The 24,264-nt window shown below is 45.1% G+C and overlaps 2 protein-coding genes across 2 annotated transcripts; one reads left to right on the top strand and one right to left on the bottom strand.

Moving 5' to 3' along the window:
* Positions 1-9,348: 9,348 nt before the first annotated feature.
* LOC136527037 (nucleolar GTP-binding protein 1-like) lies at positions 9,349-12,741 on the bottom strand. Its single transcript, XM_066519640.1, has 3 exons — positions 12,648-12,741; positions 9,772-11,833; positions 9,349-9,581 (listed from the first exon to the last, which is right to left on the bottom strand). Exon 2 carries the CDS (start codon positions 11,801-11,803, stop codon positions 9,794-9,796), a length of 2,010 nt encoding a protein of 669 aa, XP_066375737.1. The 5' UTR covers positions 11,804-11,833; positions 12,648-12,741; the 3' UTR covers positions 9,349-9,581; positions 9,772-9,793.
* A 35-nt stretch (positions 12,742-12,776) lies between these two features.
* Positions 12,777-15,846, top strand: LOC136527038 (adrenodoxin-like protein 2, mitochondrial). The gene is made up of 8 exons (XM_066519641.1): positions 12,777-13,013; positions 13,119-13,215; positions 13,454-13,542; positions 13,888-13,952; positions 14,254-14,360; positions 14,622-14,671; positions 14,875-14,957; positions 15,509-15,846. The coding sequence occupies exons 1-8, from the start codon at positions 12,792-12,794 to the stop codon at positions 15,621-15,623; spliced, it is 828 nt and encodes a 275-aa protein (XP_066375738.1). The 5' UTR covers positions 12,777-12,791; the 3' UTR covers positions 15,624-15,846.
* The last annotated feature ends 8,418 nt before the right edge of the window (positions 15,847-24,264 follow it).

Here is a 24,264-nt window from a genome sequence, read left to right on the forward strand (position 1 = left end):
TTTCTTGTGATCCGTTGTTTAATTAGTTGAACTATCAAGGCTTTTGGTTAAGAGGCTTGGCATGTTCCACGCCATCTACGTCTTTTAGTTGATCTATGGCCATCCAGTGAAAACTTAGCTAACAGCATACAGTAGTTACTTTCTATCTTATGACCATAAAAATTGTGATCACAATATAATCATTACACGGATTCATACGGATTCTCTAAAAACTAGTTTTTGTTTGAAGTGTCGATCGAGTGCTAAGAAATTTACTGCCTAAAACAACTCTTTTCAGGATCAAGTTAAGCCGCCGCAGAAGCCCGGGAGCTTGGTGGTGAAAGTGAAACCATCCATCCCTCTCACGCCACGGGGCGGCAACCCGGGTCACCCGCCGGCCGCGAAGCTGGCACGGCCCCGGACCAGTGTACCGTCGTCGCTGGCGGCAGGCAGCCCGAGCCCGAGGCTGTCCACCCCCGACCCCAGGCGGCGTCCGTCGTCGCACCTGCACCGGGGGCAGCCGCAGCCGCAGGCGCAACCGCAACCGCAACCACCCGCCACGCCACGGAAGGAGAATAACAGGCCGCCGCCGCCGCCGTCCGCCGCGTTGGCCGCGGCGGCATCACCGGCCACGCCTAGGCCGAGGACGTCGACGATGATGCTGTCACGGAGCAGGAGCATGTTCAAGGACCGCGGCTGCTCCTCCATCGCCGTCGGCGAGAGCCCCAGGCCGACGCGGTTCCAGCCCCCTCGGTCGAGCTACAACGACGGTGCAAGCACCAACCTCAAAGAACCGACTCCGTCGCCGCGCGCCGACGACGCCATAGCCTTGGTGCGGAGCAGTTCCTGTTCCAGGGAGCAGACGGTTGTCGCTGATCGCAGGAAGGCATCTGCCGTCGCTCCCGAGCCGTTTATTGTTACGAGGTCAGGCAACGACATCGAAGCCACGTCAGCGCCTTTGGTGGCTTCGAAGGAGAGGGGCCTACCTTACAGCAGCGAGATCCCTCCAGTCGTTGGTGCAAATGCTGACAATAAAAGCAACCAGCAAGAATATGTCGACCAATCTTCAGACAAGTTCGGGAGTGAAGAGATTACGGGAGACTCTGACACCGAGCCGAGCTACGTGTACATCAAGAAGGACAGTGATGAGCAAATTCCGAGGCCTCCTCAGGCATCGGCTGGTGTCGGGACATGTCCAGCGCCTGAGCCACGACCTGACAACGAGGACAGCTACAATGTCGAGGACACCATGGAATCAACTGGCAGCAATGAGGTCGCCAGAGAAACCCCAGCCGCTGACGCAGAAGAAGAGTTCCGAAGGGAGAGCTCTGAATCTCTGTACTCAAACGTTCAGTCTTCCTTCTCCCCAAGATCTGAGCTGGATACATCGGCCACGGGCTTCCCGCTCCCCAGCGCCACTGAGCAATCGCCGGAGTCCAACACTTCGCCATGGACAAGGAAGAGCAAGGAAGTGGAAGTTGCCGAGAAGCGACCACCAACCCCGACCACCCCGAGGAGCAGTGTGCAGTCACCGATGGACGCCGTCAACGGGCTCAAGCGGCTGCTAACCTTCGGCAAGAGGAACGGCAAGGCCAGCGAGGCAGAGGCAGCTGTTGAGCGCGCCCCGCGTTCCGTGACACCTGCTCCTCCGGCGACGGTGGGTGATGATGGCAGCATCAGCGGAGAGTGCCCGGCTGGCGGTTCGGCCAAGCTGACAGTGGACTCCTCAGATGATCTGGACAGCAGTTATGTCATCTCTCCACACGGTAATTCTTCTACCCTGTCTGGTAGGCAAGCAGCTTGTGGACTAAAACAGCTGTGGTTTTTTATCCCTTTGGTTGGCTTTTGGCTTTTGCAAAAGCAAAGGCAGGTTCAAAAGCCCAACAAGAAGGGGGCAAAGAAGCACTGTGCATAACAGATTCAGATGTTGTTTGTCTGAACATCCTCTGCATTTGGATAGTAACTGAATATTTTCCATGGTTAAAAATTGTTACTCCTCAGAGAGTAACTGAATAATTGGATGGCATACTTACCAGTTATTACCACCACTGCACAGAAACACTAGGCTGCCAATTTTTCTATTCCATTTGGTGATACTCTTCTATAAGAAAACAGGAATGCCTGTATCTGTTCCAAACTAGGAAAACAGGATAGGAGATTATGATGCTCCCATTTGTCAGATTTTTTTTCAGGCAACAAATTGAAGCTTCTGATTGTAATGTTGTGCAGTTGGGTCCTTGCAAAGCATTGGGCCATCTTACCCTGCGAGTTCTGAACTGAAGGAACCAGTTCTATACGCGAAATCACCAAGAGGTTCTTCCTTCACGATTATTCATATGCACGTGAACAGAGCCAGTTATTTCACTGACACCCTAACTGTGCCCTCTTTTTTTGTGATCGCAGTGCATCGATCGTTCTTCTCGTTTTCATCGTTCAAGTCTAGAGCAAATTGATGCTGAACACTGGCTACGCACCTGCTGTGCATTAGAGATTCAAGGGTTTTTGTTGCTGTACATTTCGCATCTAAAACTTCCTGGATCACGTGATACGGCAGTCAGTGATATTTGGAATTTATTCGTTTACAGCTCGGCTGACGACAAAATAATTGATCCTAAGCGACACTATAGTGTTAAATGTGAGGAAGGTCCATTAACTTACGAGATGGTTTTAATTAGGTTCATGAACTTCCAAAGCGGATTTTTGGATCATAAACTTTTCAATTTAAAGTCATTTAGGTTCATACCCCTCCACATGGGCTTCACATGCTGATGTGTCATGCTTACTAGGCTGGCTCCCTGGAGCAGCTGTTGCCTGATACATTTCGTCAGAGACGTTGTGGACAACACCGGCTTTGCGTTGCTTCTGGGCATGTTCGCTGGTTGGTTTTTGGACTGGTTTGGACTGGCTGGTGCTGGTTTATTGTGAGAGAAAAATATTGTTGGCTGGCTGGTTTGGGCTGGCTGAAACCAACAAGCGAACAGGCGGTAGTGGTGCTCCCGGTTCAGATTGCTCGGCAGCCACCAGCCAGCCGTCGTGGCCGCCCCTTCCGCCCCCGCGCCGATGATCCCGACAATGGCACTGCCTACGCACGGCATCGAACCAGAGGCCGAGTGCCAGCAGTCCCAACGCCCATGTTGGGTCAGCCGTCAGGATGGCGAAGACGCCGAAGGATGCAGAAAAGCAGCAACATAGCAAAATGCTGCTGACCAAACCGAAGAAAGCATTTTCTCAAACACCTCACTAGAGCTATTATTGGAGCTTCACCACTTGTCTCGATCACATTGCCATGTGTCAGCAAATGCATTATGTTCATGCTCTATCTTTGTCTCGACTGGTAAATATGATAAGTTGAAAAAAAAATACTCCCTCCATATTAAAAAATAAAGTTGTTTTGGAGAGTGACACGGTCTCCAAAGTATAATTTTGACTTCTTGTTTTTATAAAAATATCTATCGAAAAGTGATATATGTATATTTTTATAAAAGTATTTTTTAAGACAAATCTATTCATATGGTTTTCATATTTTCAAACTCAACAACTTAAAAGTTATTCATGATTTATATTCTCAATGTTTGACCCAAATCTTGTGCAAAATGACTTTATTTTTTTTTAGTACGGAGAGAGTATACAGAAAGCTGCTCAAACAATATGGTAAGTCTGATACACCATCGGAGATATATCATTGGTAAACCACAATTTACATTTGTCGTCATGATTTTCCCAAATATAGGGGCATCAGGGGATCTCTGAGGTACTGCTAATCAAACTAGGCAAAATTGGCTCTCGGACACCGTTCAACCATGCCTTTTGTCACAGACCACCGAAAAAATGGAACTTCGTCGAAACACACTCTTCAATCGTATCACTACGCTGTTGCACACCACACATCTTATTTTATTCAATTAAATTGGAAAGACAACCGAATGACGGTTTTGCCCCTTATCTCTTTAGGTGGACTCACGCACGTACAGAAGCATTCATCCAGAAGCATTCATCCGTTCTTCCCGTTCGCTTCTCTCCTATCCAAACTGCTCTCTCTCTCTCAACTTCCAGGCGGCGGCGCAATCACAAGGAAGCAGCGTCCCCTCCCCGTGCAGCCCGCGCCCGGAGCCCACCCGCAGCGCGCGGCTCCGCCTGCGCACGACGACGCCCGGGGCAAGGCCCCCTCGGCGCGTGGCGCGATGGCTAGGGAGTAGCTTGTGCTGGGCCCAAGCACTCCCTCCAGCGACGCACCGTGTCTCAGCGATTGATAGAAGATGGAGGCCCCACGATTCCTCAACGAGATTTTCCCCCAAGATCAGGCAGATCTTTCATGGGTTCCTGAAGGGTAAGTTTTCTCCCAATTTCTCTAGGGTTAGTGCTAGCATGGGCTCATATTTGCAAAGTAAAGCGTAATATGTTTTGATTCCGCTTCGATTTGTGCCAATGTCTGTGTAGGATGGATCCCAATTCGTCCTACAGGCTTGTTGTGCGTGTGGGTGCTTATATGAAATTTACTGATGATGGTGGTCGTGAGTACTGTCAGGCATGTAACATTCCTAGGATTTTAGATCGGGATATGACAAATTGGAATGACTTGCTGATTGACATTGGTACAGAAATTAATCTAAGCTCTAAACACAAGTTGCGTGTCACCTATTGGGATAATATGAGTCGCACTTATGAAGAGATCACTTCTGACCAAAAATTGCTTCATGCAATTGATATGTATTGGGAGATAAGAAGGCTCTCAGTACAAGTGTGTGTTATGAAGAATGATGATTCAGATTGCTTGCATGATATTGGACGGCTGCAGAGCATGCCTTGTGTGCTGCAGGGAAGCACCGATGCCCCAGCCAACCAAATTATTGCACAACCTCCACTTGACATTGCATCATCACTTGTAGAGCCTTCAGTTCAGAACAATGCTGAAGTGGCATGGGTGGATGATGATATAGAGTATGTTGGGCTGGATGATGAGGATTCAGTATCTGATTCATCTGATTGTGAAGTGTACGGTGATGTAGATTGTGTTGGTTTAGAGGATGAATTAGTTGTGGAGGATGCACATGGTTGCGAGACAATTATCCATACAACTGACCTAGAGAACCCAACAATAAAAGTCGGTGTAACTTTCGCGGATAGTACTACTTTTAAGAAGGCTATTAGGCAATATGCAATAAAAGGCGAATATGAAATTGCAGCTCCCTATTCTGAGGCAAAAAGATATAGAGGCTATTGCAAAGCTGATGGGTGCAAGTGGCGGATACATGCTTCACAATTGCAGGATGGAAGGACTTGGCAGGTACTGATTTTTGTGCTAATTTTTATTCTGATTGTTTTTTTACATATACTTTTGGTTGATCTTGAGGAGAGGAAGTGCACCTGCAGGCGATGGCAAGTTACTGGTCTGCCATGTACACATGCTTTGTGTATTATCACATCAATTCGGGGTTGCAAGATTGAAGATTATGTTCATGAATACTACTCCGTGCCAAAGTTCAAGAAAGCCTATGAAAAGTCTATAAAGCCAATGACTGACAAAAAACAGTGGCCTCAAGTGAATCAAGGGTTCAAGCTATGGCCTCCAGTTCTAAAAAGGCCGGCTGGGAGGCCAAGGGTGAGAAGGTTAAAACCAGCTGCAGAAGGAGGATCTGGAAAGAGAACCACAAGATGCAAAAGGTGCAAGCAGCTTGGACACATGGCGAAAACATGTAATGAATATGTTTATGATTCTGATGCACCACCTCCTGCCCCTCCGAAGCCAAAAAGAAAGAGAGGCAAGAAAAATGCCACAATAGTGCCATCTAGTATTTCTGAGCCACCACAGGAACAACCATCACATGCTGACCCATTGTAAGCTTTCAACTGCTTTATGAAATTTTTTTACCGAACTTACAAATGTTTCCACCCATAACTTACGTATTTAAACGACTTGCAGTGCTACACCAACTAGAGCCATCACTTCTGTTCCTACAACAAGCCCTGTGACAAGGAGGTACATTATGACAACTTTAAATCTTCCTTTTAAAAAAAATTGCACATGTGAATGTTTCTTTCTATGCCAATTTTGCATGCTTCTACATCTTTGCAGTATGTCAAGGAGGTTGTTGGAATATGAAGCATCTACACCGACTAGAGCCATTGCCTCTATTTTGACACCAAGCCCTCTCACAAGAAGGTACTACAGCTTCAATTTTTATGCCTTAATGTTGGTCATCTCCGTTTATTTGACACAACTCTATATCCATTTACAGCCGTAAAAGGGTGCTAGAACTTGAAGGCAATATAGAACCTGTTCAATGTCTTGCTCTATCTCCAGATCCTGCCCATGAGAAGGGAAAGCCAAAGAAGTTGAAGGTTGTCAGATCCAAGAAAACTTAGACCATTTAGTACCATGTTCTTCTAATGTTGCTGTTCAAACCATGATCTTGTGATGTATGGATCTGGTACTGTACTAGATAGCCTAATGTGGCCGGAACATGTTGTTTTGCTGGACCTGCTACTTTAGTTTGAACCTCCTGTTCTACTATGGTGAAATATTGATGAAAATCAATCTGTTATGATGCTGAAATGTTTCTTGTCATGCTCATGTATTGTTGCTGTAATATTGATCTGAAGGGGTAAGGGTATTCTTGTCCAGAAATCATGTTTGGATACCTGTTTGATTGAGAAACATTATTATAAGAGCTATAGTGTCTAGCATTATATTGCCATGGTTGAAGAGTGTGTTATAGCACAACCACACTTTTTTAATGGCTGGTAGCAAAAGCCACGGTTGAAGGATGTCCATGAGCTAATTTTCCCATCAAACTAAGGTTCAAAAAATAATCAATAATACCAGCTACTTCAAGAAAGTCCTGCCTCGCACCTGAGATCATATTGTAGACAGAAAAGCACGGACCAATAAAGATACTGTTTGCTTTGTAATTATTCAACATAAAAGTTATTATGTTTGCAGTGACCAATCAGTTAGTTCACGATCAACTCCTTATATAATACTCCCCTGGTTTTCTAGAAGGTGTTGTTTTGGACAGCGATACGGTGTAAAAAAAACAACTTTGACAGTTATTTTTTGTTATAAAATATTTATAAAATATAGTCAATATATACTTTTATAAAACTACATTTCAAGATAAATCTACTTACATTACTTTCATATTTTCAAATTCAACCCAAAAGAATTTATTTGTAATTAAAATTTAAAATGTTTTACTTAAGATAGCCTCAAAATAACATCCTTTACGAAAGTCGCAACATAGATTAGTACTCCCTCCATCCCAAATTGTAAGACGTTTGACTTTTTTTGGCTCCAAGTTTGATCACCCGTCTTATTCAAAAAAATATATACAAATATAGTCAAATTTAAGTCATTCTTGAAGAATTTTTATTAATAAACCAAACCAAGACGAAAGAAGTGATATTTTACACAAATTTTTGAATAAGACGAGTGGTCAAACTTGATATCAAAAAAGTCAAACGTCTTACAATTTGGGATGGATTGAGTACTATATATTTTCATACATTTCTGGATCAGCATCAATTTTGTTTAGAATTACACAGTACAACATAGACGTCCACCACACGCACGCACGGTAACCTCCTATGAATACACGTACATAAATCCTACCCCTATGAACACCTTAGGAGGACTAAACCAGCAGATCTTGAAATTCACAAAGTCATCACATGCGTCTCGTCGTTGACGGGGACGTCGCCTACCACTGAAAGTATAGTGTCGTTAAATCCTGAAATAAATCCAGAAAAATACGACCAACGGTACCAGATCAGAGGACTTGAACCTAGTGACTCCTTGTACAGAATATCGCTACACTTTGGCAGTTTATTTCAAATAAAAGATAAACTGAGAAAACACTATGAAAGTTGAAACCAGAGGTCCAGAATTCTGACAAATTTCAGACTTCCAGGCATTCTAGAAAGTTGGGCCTTGTTTAGATGCCATCCAAATTCTAAGTTTTTTCACTCTCTTTCCATCACATTAATTTTTAGCCGCTTGCATGGAGTATTAAATATAGGTAAAAAAATAACTAATTGCACAGTTTAGTTTGAAATCACGAGATAAATCTTTTGAGCCTAGTTGGTCCACGATTAGACAATATTTGTCAAATAAGACGAAAGTGCTACTATTCATCGGTTTGAAATTTTTTCACAATCTAAACGAGGCCTTGATAAACTTTCTGGTGAAGCAATGATTTTGCTAGCTTTGCTTGTTGTACATTACTGACAGCATAGAGTAATTATTCATCTAACCTTTTCGTGTAAGTTTATAAGGAGTTCAAAAACGTGTATTCAATCTAAGCTACTATATACGGTACGGGGTGTATCGTTTTATGCATAATATTTCGCACCAGTACATGAGAATATGGCCAAAAGATATAGTACTGCCGATCATTTAGCTAAAATATATTCATGACATGTCCAGAAATAATTTAAACAATGAATCAACCAACTAATAGAAATTTAAAGAACTATGGAATCTATTATGACTGGCATCACATACCAGCCATGCTCCCTCAAGTCACAAGTCACAGCTCTGCAAATAGACCCTAGAGTCACTAGTCACACAACTCTGCAAATAGATGGCTAATCCATGCTCCCTCCTTTTTATGTTTTCCCCTCCAAAATCGACCGACACTCCCCAGTCACAGCTCTGCAAATAGATGGATAATCCATGCATTTACCTTCTCCTACATGGAGAGGATATTTTTTGGGAAAGAAAAAAAAAACAGTTCTCCTATATGTATCTATGGTTGTGGCACAACTAAGCATTATCACCTGAATTGTTAAACAATCATTTAACAATAGCAATTCAATTCCAAATCATGCAATTCATTCTAATGAAAATCACCAAGTTCAGTAGTTGATTATACTATGAACTACTAAATTTAACTATGGTTGCAGAGCCTTCTATTTGGTGTGACACCCAGGATTAGAACTCTGAACCAATCTTGAACAAACTAGAACTGGATTAGAACTCTGAACCAATCTTGAACAAATTAGAACTCTGAACCTGAATCCAGGAGGAGCAAAAATAGTAGCAATTGGTGACATGGACCACATTATCAGTTTCACTAAGGACCTAAGCAACTAATTGACTAAAATCAAAAGCATAAAGGGCGTACCCAGTGCAGAGAGCTCCCGCTCTGTGCGGGGTCTGGAGAAGGGTGTCAGTGGCAAGCCTTACCCTCGCCTGTGCAATGCGAGAAGACCGCGACTCGAACCCGGGACCATCCGGTCACAGGCGGTAAGACTCTACCGCTTGCACCAGGCCCGCCCTTCACTAAAATCAAAAGCATAATTAAGAGAATTCCTGCCACACAGAAGCACAGAGAAGAATTGATGGTGAGATCTCACGGACACAATACAGACTTTTCATATGAATAACTTCGTACCATTCAAGAGAAATTAACACCAGAAAGCTAATATATAGTAGCCAAACCAATTCAGAGCAATACATGTATAAACTAGCAAAACTATGTCTCAAGAGGACCACGATACAGCAAGACATTTCATAAATAGTAGCAAAAATAAGTGCTGGCTGAACACAAAAGCTCCCGTATCATCACATTGCCCACACCAAAATTGCACCAGTCCTTGACTACCTGCAATAGTAAAAACAGGAAAACTCAATATCAGGACTCAATAATAGAACAAAGAAAGCAAGACAGGGAAAACTCAATATCAGGACACAATAGTAGAACAAAGAAAGAAAGACAGGGAAAACTCAATATCAGGACAGAATAGTAGAGCAAAGAAAGCCAACACAGAAGTTTGATTGCAAAAATGACCAACCAGATAAAGTGAGGAGCTGAGCTTATCGCCTGCTTGTCTTTCCAAGAGTGCGTTTCCCAGAGAACAGATGCTTTGGTTTCAAAGTGGGAATAACACGGTCAGCCTCTCCACGGCGAGCATCCTTGTTCCTGTTCCTAGTAGCGGCCTTCGCTTTCTTGATAGCCGCCTTCTTCTGCTCAGAGTCCTTGAATCCTTCTCCAGGAACGACCTCCTCAGGAGCCCGTGACCTCGACCTAGACCTTGATGTCAGACGCAGTTTCTTGTTGGATTGCTGGCTATCTATCTCCATACCGTCACCATCAGCTGCAGCTCTGCTCACTGACCTCTCATGCTTGCGACCCCTAGACTGGCTGCGAGCTCTATTCATGGCAGCACTAGGATCCACACCCATGGAGGAAAGCTGACGTCCCATCCTATCAGTTGTGAATTTCCTATCTTTGTCAAACTTTCTAGGGACAATAGGACGGCTTTCTGCAGTTCTCTTCTTCATTCTATGTTCTTGGATGAGTAATGCCTTCTTCTTCCTAATCTGAGCCAAAATCTCCTTCTGTTCCTGAGTTAGTTCATGACCATCAATCTGGAAAGCATCTTCTGCAGCTTGTTCTTCCAGACGAAGCCCTTCCTCTCTTTCCAACTCTTCACACCTTACTTGGATATCTGGATCCAGAAAATCGGCAACGTTGTGACCATCCAGTATCTCTGGAAGAATATCCTCCTTCCATTCATCATTGGCCAATATATAATGTTTCTTGAGACTTGCAGAATAGACCCCAGCACCTCCATTCTCATTCTCAATGTCCTTCTCAAGCTTCTTCTTTTCCTTTGCAGCAGCATTCGCCCTAGCTTCCAGAACAGCCTGAGGGATGCAAACAGGCCTCTCCATGTTGTCACGAGGCTTTGGAACAGCAACATGAAACCTATTCAAACAATCCATCATCTTCTTTGACTTCATCTTCACATCCACCCTCTGTTCAAGCAGCCTCTCGCATGCAGCATTTTTGACAGCCATTACACCATCATCAGTTAAAGTGCTCATAGTCAACAAAACACCCTCTTCATTAGGACCACCAGCTTCGGTTATAGTCTTCATAGCCTCTGCCTTCATCTCCATGACTAGCTTCATGTCATCCTCAGAAAGTCCTTCAAGTGGCTGCAAGTCAGTCTTGTTGCACACAATGACCAAAGGCTTATTCATGAACAGAGACTTTATACTGTGGAAGAGTGCAGCTTGCTGAGCAATACTGTATCCACAAGATCCAGAGATGTCCAGAAAGAACAACACCGCAGCCCTCAAGTGTGCCAGAGCAGTGATGCTGCACATTTCTATGATGTTCCTATCTTCAAAAGGCCGATCAAGTATACCTGGTGTGTCAATCACTTGGTAGCGCAGGTACTTGTAATCTGTATGACCAACAAACAGGGATTTTGTTGTAAAGGCATACGGCTGGACATCCACATCTGCCCTTGTAACCTTGTTCATGAAAGAACTCTTCCCCACATTTGGATATCCACAAATCAGCACAGTACGGGTGTTCGGGTCTATGGACGGAAGCCTGGCCATGTGCTGCCTGATCTGCTCTAAGTAAGCCAAACTAGGACTGATCCTCTTCACGACAGTGCACATGCGACCTAGTGCAGCCACCTTCAGACACTTGCACCGGTACAGGGAGTCTCCATACTTGAGCAGCCTCAAGTAGTCCTTGGATATCTTTGCAATGATGTTCCTAGCTGTGTTGATCTGACCCAGGGCAAGCTTGTAGTGATCCTTGTTGTAGAGCACGTGGAGGAGATCACCATAGAAAGGGTGGATGTTATCCAGTCGAGGAAACTCATCGATGATGGTGGAGAGCTTTTCATAGAAGTTCTGCTGGGAATACCTAACCTTGCGCATATAAAACTGACGAATGCGGGAGATAGCATATCCCTTGTGGACAACAGTCGGCGTCTGCCTTTGGGTGCGGGACAAGATTATGTCAATGAAGTCCTTCCCAGGAGGGACAACAGTGATCTTCTTGAAATTGTACTGCACCATCTTGGTGATACAAAACTTGAATACCAATTCCTGTAAAACGAGAACAATGAGAACGCTGCACAGCATAATAATAAGGAATGAGAAATTGTAAGATGACATAACCTACAAACAATGTTAGCAAGCATTCATTTTGAAATGATTATAAAAAAAGCGTCAATATGCATCTCCACAAGAAGGTGCAGATTAAGTTGAAAACACCAAATCAGACCAAACATAAAGACAACCCAATTTCCATATTAAGTTGAGCATGATATTGGCGAAGTGAGAAACTATTGCTTTAGAACACTCCATGGCAAGAAACCAATTTAAATCACACAGCACCTTGCTATGACGCACAGCAATAATACTATCAGAAAAGCAAATGTAACTGACATCAGCAAAACCTAAGGCGACTAGGCGAGCCCAAATCATATTGCAAGAATGATTTTTCAATTAAAGCAAGATAGGAAAGGCAATATGCCAATAAGAGACTACATGCATCCTTAGCATGGCTAAGAACAAAACAATCTTGGTTGGCTGAACAAAATCCACACAGAAAAAACAGAACAAAACTAATTGAAGGTTGCAGTGGTCATGCTCGAACAACCAATACGTCACCCAACCTGAACATTAATTCTCCCATGCCACGTCTAAGCAGCAGCTAATTGATCGCTAACGTATCAATCGATCAAACAACTCAACTCTCGCACAAAACAATGAAACCATATCTAACTGGCTACGGATTACAGGAAACACTACACCAGATCCCTCAACAAAATTATGAACAGCTCCGATCGATAAAACCATAGAGAAGGACACGCGCAAAGAGAAAGGATAAGGTATACGGGCACGGGGCGCTGCTTACCTTGTGACGAGCCCGGAGGAAGAGGACCGACTTGTCGCCGGGAGAGGTCGCGTCCTCTCCGGCAAGTGATGGTGGAGGCGGCGCAGGCGGGGAGAAGGGAGGGTTAGGGCGGGTTTCTCCGAGGGTCTTATAGCCTGGGCGTTGATGGGCTGGGCTTTGTTCAGCTTATATACATATTTCCTTCAATGGGCCGCTTGGCCCATTTCCTGCGGTGGCGGCGGCTTGTGTCTCCAAACTCCTCCACGGCACGGCGTTTCACGGCCGCACCCCAACTCGTCGCCTTCCCCGTCCTTCCCGCCGTCGTGGAGAGGAGGTCACGCGGCTGGCTCCCGCCGCTTCCGGACGGTTCGGTCTCCTAGCTTCCCCGTGAGTTCACCTCGTTTTGTGACGCCGGCTTGCTGAGCCCTCCTGATTACTCGCCGAGCGCGCTGCGGTTGTTGCGCTGATTCGTTGTCTTGTGAGCTGTTCTAGGGTTCGGAGGGAGCAGGATCAGCTACCGCGATGTTCCCCAGGATCTCCCGGCTTGGGGCGCGGCTCCTGCGCGAGTCGAGAGCCGAGACGAGAGCTGGTTGGTATCTTCACTTTCCTCTTAGCTCATTTCCCTCTATTATTGGTGGCCTACTCGTTATTGGCTTGTTGCTCATCAATCGTGGTGAAATTTTGCTAACTTCGACCAGCCCTATGATTCTGCGGAATGTTATGTTTCTTGCATTTTGGCTTTGGGATTCTCCTGAGTTTATGTATTGCTAATGTTGTAAAGCTTCAGGCTTGGTGTCTTGTTGATTGATGCTACTTTTGTCTGGCAGGAAACTTGCGAAGCAGTCGAGGCATTTTGTATCAAGGTCATGTTAATCGGCATTCGACACCAGTGGTGACTCCTACTGTATTATCCTTGGTAAGAATTAAAGATTGGTAGTGAAGAATTTATTTAGATGAACATGTCCCCAGTTACCCTTCTTTCCCGCTAATAGTAAATATATTACTAGTTATTGATTCACTTAATCAACCGACATTGATTTGGAGTATATCTATAATTTTCATGATTTGGTTTATATTCGATAAATCTATCTATACATTCCCCATTCTGAAATGGCTGTGGCAAAAGAAGATTGGCATTCTTTTACCTCAACAAGTTATTAGCTTTTAAACTTTTGGAGAACTGTAATCAAAGCCTTTGTACTGCAGGAGTGATGATTTATCTCTCAAGTTTATTTGTATTAATTTTTCTTTATTTTTTTAGCGGAATGTCCTTTTGTCAACTACAACAAGTGGTGATCAGGATGAAAGCAGTCAGGCAAAGGATAAGTAAGTGCATTTGTCTCTTGTTTCATCCTCTTATATATCACAAAATTTTAACTCCCTGGTTGTCTTTGTATCTTGGAACCAGGTAACAGCTTAGCCCAGATCCTTCTAACATGGAATTCTTTTGTTATTGTTGTCTCTCCATTTAAGGAGCTGCTCATGCTCCTTCCACATCTAGAGGAATATGCACTAAACAATAGCTTCATCAGTTTTACTGAATTGTTAGTGTGCTTTCAAGAATTTTTTAGGGTAGAGGCAGTCCTCTGATGATTGATGAGGTTATTTTTCTCCATACTGTGCACAGAATCTCGGTAACATTTGTCAACGAGGATGGCTCAGAAAAGACAATAAGTGTTCCAGTTGGAATGTCCATGTTAGAAGCCGCTCATGAAAACGACATAGAGCTTGAAGGTACAAATATTAAGGAAATGTGCACTTCCCTTCCAGTGTGGTTATTGCCTTTATGGTTCTGTAGTCAGTTCATGCTTGGTGATAAGAATATATGGATCTTTTTTATATAAAAACAAACTAGTCATGTTCAATCACCTGGTTCCATGGTTTTACCATTTTTCATCAATACATTAGGTATCATAATCATTCCTTTTTTTGTTCTATCAACTGATTTTCAGCTGTAGTTCATGATAACCTTCCCTGCTATTGTGGCTACTGCAGGAGCATGTGAGGGCTCACTTGCGTGTTCTACTTGTCATGTAATAGTAATGGTATGATCATGATATACGTTTTCAATTTTCTATTAATAATGCCTTTTTTATTTTATACAATGTTTTTTTCCTTTGAGCTGGTGGCTCATGTTGGGTTTCATCTCTAGCAGTCTAACCTGCCCTAATTTTCTTGGGGTTTTATTGTTGTTGTTGCCGTCGATATTCTAGTTTCACTGCTAACTACAATTCTTTATCTTATCCAGGATGTAAACTATTATAACAAGTTAGAAGATCCAGCGGATGAAGAAAATGATATGCTTGACCTTGCATTTGGGCTCACAGAAACGTAAGTCAAGATTCTCCTAGTCAAGTAACTTACTTCTCTTATTATATTAACTCCTGAATTTAGCAATCTCTGTATAACGGAGACAAACATTTCAATATTTGAGTTTCTGGGAGTAATTGTCAGAATCTGTTCTAAATTTGATGGCTATGGGTGTTGAATGTTGAGGTAACAGAAATGGTGGGCCTTGGACAAGATCCAATTGTTTTTATACTAGTCTTGAAAGTTTCCAAAACCAGTTTGTAGTCTGCATGAACTAACTGCTGTTATAGTGGCACTGGCACCTAGGTCCTAGGCAATAGGCATAATAAGTATGTACTGTATGTTCATGAACAATCGAAACTATGACAGCTCCAACTAGTTTTATAAGAAATAACTAATTTGGCCGTTCTGTACAGATGGCTCAGAATGCTTAATTCATATATACAACAAAGTGATGCATTAGATGAATCACAACCATTAAGAAATTCATGCTGACCCCACCCAAAGTATTATTAGAGGTGGGTTTGCCGTAGTTTCATTACTCTAATCTGACTTGTTGGAACTGTATTCAGGTCTCGCCTCGGCTGCCAAGTGATCGCGAAGCCTGAACTTGATGGTATGCGGCTGGCATTACCTGTAGCCACAAGAAACTTCGCAGTAGATGGCTATGTACCGAAACCACACTGAAGATACAGTCATCTTGGGGAACACGGATTTTTACAAAAGTCAATTTTGTAGTTTATAACCTTTAACTTAACTACAGCTTTGTGCCTTTGTTACTTGTAGTCCGGGTGGCTTCGGACTACCTTGTTGAGGGAGGGTTTGTTCATTGATGAACTCCTCGGTTACTTGCAGACAAGAGAGAACAGTGCTTGATCTGGGCGAATAAACATCTTTTGTTCTGTGTGCAGTGTGTACTCAGAAACATTTGCATCATAGTGCTCCCAATATTTGGTCGTTCGCAACCTAGGCTGTTCATTCCGAGGGCAGAAGTACAGGGAGCTATGAAAACCACCTTATCGACGCTTTTGTTACACATATATTCTGGATCGCTTTACACTTTGTTATATAGGGGAGTATATAGAGTGTTTGGTTCCTGGCTTACCCCTAGTCAGGCTCCACAGAGCTAACTTGGGTTCTGTTTGGTTGCCTGAACAGGCCTCCAAGCCAGGCCCTAGCAAGACACTCATGGGCACTTAGCCAGGCTTAGCTGGAAACGGTGGGGGTGGGTGTTTCCGCCTGGCCAGGCCTGAGCCAGCGGCCCAGCGCTCCACTCGCCTCTCGCGCTCGCACGGACGCCGCTCCTCGCTCTCGTGCATCCGCGTGCCGCGCTCCACTTCCTCCTCGCTCTCGTGCAGACGCACGCCGTCGTCCACCTCGCCTCCGACGACCTCGCAACCCGCCCCGCCTCCAACCTCGCTAATAGATCTGCAGGGGGCGGATCTGTAGGCTTGGGAGCCGGCAGGGGCCCGCAACTGGTCATCCTCCTTCGCGGTCTCGTCGGCGGGCACCTCACGGCGAATCGGCGGCCGGCACTGTCGAGATTAACTACTTTGCTTGTTCTTCTCTTATTCTGATGGATGGATTTTGCGACCAGATTAACAGAGAAGATGAAGGTGACGAAGGTAATGTCACCATTGTAGAGAAGATGTAACAACACCGAATAATTCAGGGAACCAAACAAAAGCTAGCTTATCCAGGCTTAGCTAGCCCGTGGCAACCAAACACTTTCAGGTTGCATTGACTTGGACAGGCTATCTCAAGCATGGGTATTTTCTTAGTCAGGTTTACTGGAGAAACACATCCATAATGGTCTCGTAGAGGCTCAAAGTGGCTTGCACAGCCCACACCGGCTCAGCCACGCCGCAATCAGAAATCAGAATCGATCGAGTAAAACCACCGCCGCACCGTATGTTCCCACCGGGCAAGGCCCCTGCCCTCCAGGCTGAGTCCTCCAGAGTCCAGAGTCCAGCCGTCCTGCTCGATCGCCCGGCCAGGCCGCGAGAGACGACGGGGCCAGCTACCGCGACCGGCCGGAGGAAGGCGAGCGGTTGAGAAGAGTGGACGGGGAAAAAACTGGCTCCGTGTGCGTTGCACGGACCCGACCACGCGTCCACACCACAACGGCCACCGCGCCGCGGTGGTGCCTGACGCGCGCCGACCGTGCGGACAAGGCCATACATACGCCACCAAACCGCCGAGGCCTTCCAAACGCCATCTCTCGTCTCCCGACAGATTGTAACCCTGAGACCGATCACATATTTTTCTCGATGCAAATAGAGTAGTATACTGGTACGATGGTGACGTTGTCTCTAATAGTTTAACCGCCACTACAGTGAAGTTGAGACGACGAGAAGGTACTACCGGCGACGACCGACCGACCTGCCCCACCACGGGGCACGTATGGCCGTACGTGAGTCGAGAGCCACAAGCTAGAGCTAGAACGCGTACGGCGGCACAGGTCCATCCACCACCACCCATTTTACCACTGCAATAGCCAATAGTGGCCATTGTTGTTGTTGTTGCATCGGCAACAACTTTTGTGCCGCCCGTGCCAGTAGTCAAGGGTGTGGTACTATTGCCGCGCTCGGTCACGGGCCAGTCCGCCAGAGCAGGATGAGTCGATGAGTGAAGCCAAGGCCCAAGGGAACAATCTACTCGATGTGACGATGTCGTTGCGAGCCTCCTCTGCCAAAGACGCCGCCGGCCACAGAAAGGGATTAAGCGCCCGTTTGGGTTTCTTGGCATATCTCTCACGCCGGGTGCAACCCTGACCAAAAATACCTGGTAGGTATCTTTGCTTGAGATTTTCCTGGTGTATGTTTGGTAAAAACCCTGGCATTATTGCCTAACTGTAGTTGTCTGATGATGTCAGTCCTTCAAATTTGATCACATGGAATCTCCTAGGAGTTGCCCGGCTCCGATTAATGCTCACAGTTACTTTCTCAACATCAATCAATATAGGCAAACTCACCCAAGCAGCGCCTGCCCCCTTGCCATTGAGGCATTGTATCAGGTCGTCAACCAAATGGTACTAATGATTTAACATGTGCCTGGTTAGGCAATTTTATAATCACGTACAAGCGGTTCACAGGCAGGTTTTGAACACAAGCAACTAGTCCAGGGCTTGAACCAAACTAGCCCTAAGCGTATGTTCAACAGTGGCATACGTTGTTGTTAGCCTTGAGAGAAAAAGATGTTGTCCAACTAGACAATCACTAGATGAAGCCAGATGAGCCTCAACGCAGGACAATGCTTCCCGTTTTCTCCACACTTTGTCACTTTTCACCGTCCTTCAATTAGATGGTCCCCTACCATAAAGCTTTGTATTGGCTTTCTTCACCTGTCAACGCATTCTCGATTGAGTGCTTCTGCGTCGTGTCAGATGAAGCTCTAAGAGCGAGGTTAATAATACAGTCGGCTTCAGGCTAATACTACAGTGGTTGTAAGATTCTTGGTAGCCTTATCTCAGCCCGTCCATATAGTAGTTAGCCCTTTATCGTTAATACATAACCCACTTACCTCTCTCATAGATTTTCTTTGTTTCTTGTGTCCAAACCGGCTGTTTACAGTCCGCTTCTCTTCTCTCTTCTCATTTCACCTCTACCATAGCATTGTTATTATATTTGCTCCGAGTGTTTCTACAAGCTACTTGGCATATGGACAGCGTGGTGCGTTGGTGCTGCTCTAAGCAAGGGAGACAATTGTTTGGCCTGACAACCACAAATGCATGCGGCCCTCATGTTGATCATCGTCGGCAGCGTCACGAAAGCCGAAACAGTCCCGAAAACTGAATTCGTTCAGCTCCCAACGCACGAAGCATGGCCGCATGGGGCTGACTGACCAATGCAAGTGACCGTGACCAGACAAGCGTCTCAGTTCCTGGCAGTGGCATCAGCTCGTCTCCGCCGAGCATGTCTTGTCCCCTGCACCGCCACCGCCACGGCGCTGGAAAAAGCCAAATTACCTAGGAGACAGATTACCTTCGTTCAGCGGCAACGTGACGCCAGCCCAGCCGACCCCATGCCCCGGCAGCCGGCACGGCGGCACCAAATTTACCAGCAGCGCCGAGCGCGGTTGGTGTCCGATATAATAAGGGTTTCGTCCATATAATATTTAATAAATCAAATAAAACTTTATGGTACGTAACATTAAGTGTTGTATGGCTTAATATCATATAGGATTTTAACTGAACGCTGACTCAGCTTATATGGTTGAAAATTATTCATCTAAATTGAGAAGCTAAGAAAAGGATAAAGGCGGGCCGAGGCCGAGGCGAGGCAGGCCGGCGGCACCAGTCTTTTGCCACTTAATCCACATAACAACGGGAGTTACTCCCCTTGATGGTGGAAGCGAACTAATGGCGGCAGTTATCGTCCTTTCCGCTTCCGTCTCCGTCTCCTGGGATTCTCCGCTGCCTCTCTCCTTCCTGTCGCACCCATATATCTGAGTCCTCCGTCAGTCAAAAAAGTCCTTCCGAAAACCACTCCCGAGAGAACCACAGATCAGCAGTTCCTGGCTTCCCTGTCCCGTAACTCTGCGCGCACGGAATAGCGGGAGAGCAGGTGCCTCCGGAACCCTCGTCCGCCCGAGAACCCTACACGGGGTGAGCGGCGGCCCGCGCCGAGGCAGGCAGGCGGCACCAGTCTTTTGTCACTTAATCCACATAATAACGGGAGTTACTCCCCTTGATGGTGGAGGCGAACTGATGGCGACAGTTACCGTCCTTTCCGCTTCCGTCTCCTGGGATTCTCTGCTGCCTCTCTCCTTCCCGTCGCACCCATATATCCGAGTCCTCCGTCAGTCAAAAAAGTCCTTCCGAAAACCACTCCCGAGAGAACCACAGATCATCAGTTTCCTAGCTTCCCCGTCCCATAACTCTGCGCGCACGGAATAGCGGGAGAACAGGTGCCTCTGGAACCCTCATCCGCCTGAGAACCCTGCACGGGGTGAGCGGCGATTAGGTTTTTGGGGAGCGATCCGTGACTGCTCGTCCACGTACATCTTCTTCCCGGTGATTGCCTGCGGAACGTCAAGGTGTCTTCTTCCTGGTGATCCATTCGTGGGACTCCACTGCGAACATCTTTCTACATCGACTGTGGTCCGCGACTTCGAGCAACGCACTATGTCGACTAATGCGAATGGAGCCTCCAATGCCCTCGGCATGGGACCCTCTGCTGGGTACAGTCTAATCTCTATGATTTCTGTACTTTGTGTTTTTACTGTATTCACCAGTATGTCATCTCTGCATGCTGTAGTATTCATAAGAAATATACACATGCACATATATGTCGTCACAAACCTGCTGATGTTATTTTTCTGGATTAAACTGATAATGAAATTGCCTAAATTTCTAATAATCCAAAAACCTAATGTTAGGTAATTTTCTGTCAGTGGTTTTGTTGCTGCTTTGAAGCCAAATAATTTTGATGGCAAGAATTTTATGATATGGCATGCCAAGATGGTATTGTGGTTGACTGCGATGAACTGCTTTCACGTTGCACAGGGGAAGCTTGAATAGTTTACTCCTGATGAGGAGAAAAAGTTCTTGGCTGCCGATAACCTGTTTTGAGGCGCCGTGATTAGTACACTTCATCCAAAGTATGAGAAGAACTACATATCTTGTGCATCAGGCAAAGAGTTATGGGATGTTCTTGAGGCAAAGTTTGGGGTTTCTGATGCTGGCAGTGAGCTGTACCTTATGGAGCAGTTGTATGACTACAAATGGTTGAAAACCGTTTTATGGTCGAACAGGCTCATGAGATACAGGCGCTAGCAAATGAACTAGAACATTTTCCATGTTTGTTGCCCGACAAGTTTGTGGCCGGTGGTATAATCGCTAAGCTGCCACCCTCTTGGAGGGATTTTGCTACTTCTCTAAAACACAAGAGACAAGAGTTTAGCGTGGCTGAGCTTATTGGATCTCTTGATATTAAGGAGAGGGCGAGAGCAAAAGACAATCGTGGAAAAAGAGTTGAGTCTTCCGCCGCCAATATGGTGCAGAAGAAAAACTCATTTGCATCTCGTAATAAAAAGAACATGCAAGAGAACAACAATGCAAAGCCTAAGCAAACTGCATAGTTTAAGAAGAAAAACAACAAGAAAGGTGGAGATTGCTTTGTTTGTGAGAGTGATGAGCATTGGGCAAGTACGTGCCCAGACCGCAAATATAAGCAAGAAAAGAAATCAGCAAACGTGGTCATTAGCGAGACTGGAGGAGAAACATCTGGGTATGGTAATTCTTTGCCCTTTGTTCTTTCAGTTTATCTTTCACCTGAGTGGTGGATGGACATCGGTGCTAATATTCATGTGTGTGCTAATGTTTCTTTGTTTATTTCCTATCAGGCCGGCAGGAGTGGAGCCTTGCTGATGGGAAACGGTTTGCATGCGCGTGTTCTTGGTGCTGGTACGGTTATTCTGAAGTTTACTTCAGGAAAGACGATGCTATTAAAGAACGTGCAACATGTCCCCTCCATCAAAAAGAACCTTGTTAGCGCTTCTTAGATGTGTCGCGATGGCTTTAAAATTGTGCTTGAGTCCAATAAATATGTTGTGTCGAGACATGAAACATTTGTTGGAAAAGGTTATGATTGCGGAGGCTTGTTCCGCTTATCTTTGCTTGATGATGTGTGTAATAAAGTGGTGAACAATGTTAATGTTTCGGATGAGTCGAATATATGGCATTCACGACTTTGTCACATTAATTTTGGCTGTCTCACGCGGCTTGCAAATCTGAATTTAATCCCAAAATTTAACTTAGTCAAAGATTCTAAGTGCCAAGTGTGTGTGCAATCTAAGCAACTGTGCAAGCCTCACAAGGCTGCTAAGGCGAGGAACTTGGCACTATTAGAACTCGTTCATTCTGATTTATGCAAAATGAATGACGAATTGACTAAAGGCGGTAGACGATACTTCATGACATTTATAGACGATTGCACTAGATTTTGCTACGTGTATTTGCTGAAAACAAAAGATGAAGCGTTGCATTATTTTAAGGTCTATAAAGCTGAGGTAGAAAATCAACTTGAGAAGAAAATCAAGCGTTTGTGGTCCGATCGCGGAGGAGAATATTTCTCAAATGAATTTTCTGAGTTTTGCGCGGTGCATGGAATTATTCATTAGAGGACGCCACCATACTCACCACAGTCCAATGGAATTGTAGAGAGAAAGAACCGCACTCTAACTGATTTGGTTAATGCCATGTTGGAGACTGTGGGACTATCTAAGGAATGGTGGGGTGCGGCTATATTGACAGCGTGTCATGTCCTGAATAGAGTGCCCACAAAGAACAAAGAAATCACACCATTCGAGGAATGAGAGAAGAAGAGATTAAATCTCTCTTACCTGTGAACTTGGGGTTGTTTGGCAAAGGTGAATGTGCCAATAAACAAAAAGCGAAAGCTTGGACCAAAGACTGTTGATGGTGTCTTTCTTGGTTATGCTATTCACAGCATGGGTTATTGAAAGTGCATCTAGCCCTTTAGTGAGTTTTGGATGATTGAATGACAACACGATTAAAGGTCTAACATGTTTGCTAAGTGTTAGACAGGAAATTGATTATCTCACAGATACTTGATGAAATTGTATAAAGCCAAAAATGATGTATTGTTGTATAAACAATCTAGTTCAAGCATAAGACAACAATGCAAATGGAATTCATGCAAAGGCTTATTTATTGTGGGATTTCAATGATCTATGTGAAAGCAAGCACGATAAAAGTTAATTAATGAGACATAAGGGATTGCATATGGAATGGTCTCATATTTGAAGCTTGCTAAATTGAAAAGAAAAAGACAACAATACAAATGAATGGATGATTCAACACAAGATGTGACTTGATGGCTTAAGATGGTGAAGATAGCAAGGAAAGGCTTCGAGGTACTAAGGAAGGGTGAAGGGCAAGCGACGGCTTGGCGGCCGAAGAACCTAGCTAGGGTGAAGAAGGAAGTACTTGCATTTAGTTGAGGTACTAATCAAGCTGCGATAGTCATATTGATGTGGAGGATCAAACCTATATTAGACAAAGCGTTGGAAGTGACTTGATGCATTTGGAGTTATTCATATTTGATGAATGGAATCAAGTCACGTGCTCAAGATGGCTATGCTCAAGTGAAAAGATCAATATCAACATGATTGGCACCCTCACTTGATGAAGATTGGAAAACACGGCTTCGGTTCAAAGAGATCAACTCAAAAGGTTTAATTTCCTTATACTTTTAAATTTGAGTTAATAGGAATGCCGTACTATTAAGAGGGATGCAAGTTTAGGTGGTCTGAGGAAGATAGAGTGCTCAAGCATAATAACTAAATCAATAATGAGACACTCTAGCACTTCACGAGCACATAGAATAATTTTCTGTGACTGTCGGTGTCGGAAGTCCCGACGTAAGCCGGAACTCCCGACAGTCGGAAGTCATGACTCTTGCCGGAAGTGCTGACTCTCAGTCACAGCCTGCGCGGTGACTGTGGACGTCGGAAGTCCCAACGTGTGTCGGAACTCCCGACAGTCGGAAGTCCCGACGTGTGTCGGAAGTCCCGACAGTCAGAAGTCCCGGCCTCAGCGGTGTTGGCTGTTTGATTAACTGTGCCCGTCGGAAGTCCCGACGTACGTCGGAAGTGATGACCGTCGGAAGTCCCGACGTTTGTCAGAAGTTCCGACACTGACTTGCACACACGGACTTCTGACCTGTTGTGAACAGTGTTTTCTTCATACGTCGGAAGTCCCGGGATCTGCGTCGGAACTTCCGACGTAGATCTGAACGGTTTGATTTTCACTTGGGGTATAAATACCCCTCTCCTCACTTCTAACCGTTGCCCACTCATTTTCATTGCGACAAACACTCGGCCAAACAGCCCCCAAGCATTCTAGGCTCCCCTCTCTTCACTCCCTTACTTCCAACTTTGATTCCTAAAGGGTTTGAGTGATTGGAGAGTGGATTGAGTGAGAAAAACACTTGGAGCAAGCTTGAGCACTTGATTTCTTCGTCAAGCCGGTTTGATTTGCATTTGTTACTCTTGGGGATTTTCCCCTAGCCGGCGAGGCGTCGCCCAAGAGCTTCCATCTTGTGGAAGAGCCTTGGGAAGTTTGTATTACCCTTGTTTTCTAGTGAAGAAACTCAAGTGACCTTTGTGGTATCCTTGAGTGAGGCAAGGAGGTGGAAGAGACTCCGACCTAAGTGGTCACCTCAACAACGAGGACGTAGGAGCTCCTTTGTGGGGCTGCCGAACCTCGGGATAAATTATTGTCTCCCACGTGCTTGTTGTTGTTGTGATTTGTTCGAAATTACATGTATTTGGTTGGCTTCCTCTCTCTAGCTATTTCTTAGGT

Source organism: Miscanthus floridulus, chromosome 19, assembly GCF_019320115.1.
Source record: "Miscanthus floridulus cultivar M001 chromosome 19, ASM1932011v1, whole genome shotgun sequence".
NCBI lineage: Eukaryota > Viridiplantae > Streptophyta > Magnoliopsida > Poales > Poaceae > Miscanthus > Miscanthus floridulus.

Bases quoted from the DNA above. Each gene is read 5' to 3' on its own strand.
- LOC136527037 (XM_066519640.1), bottom strand. From the start codon at position 11,803: ATGGTGCAGTACAATTTCAAGAAGATCACTGTTGTCCCTCCTGGGAAG.
- LOC136527038 (XM_066519641.1), top strand. From the start codon at position 12,792: ATGGGCTGGGCTTTGTTCAGCTTATATACATATTTCCTTCAATGGGCC. The intron at 13,953-14,253 runs GTAAGTGCATTT...TACTGTGCACAG, and splicing joins AGCAGTCAGGCAAAGGATAA to AATCTCGGTAACATTTGTCA. The intron at 14,361-14,621 runs GTACAAATATTA...TGGCTACTGCAG, and splicing joins AAACGACATAGAGCTTGAAG to GAGCATGTGAGGGCTCACTT.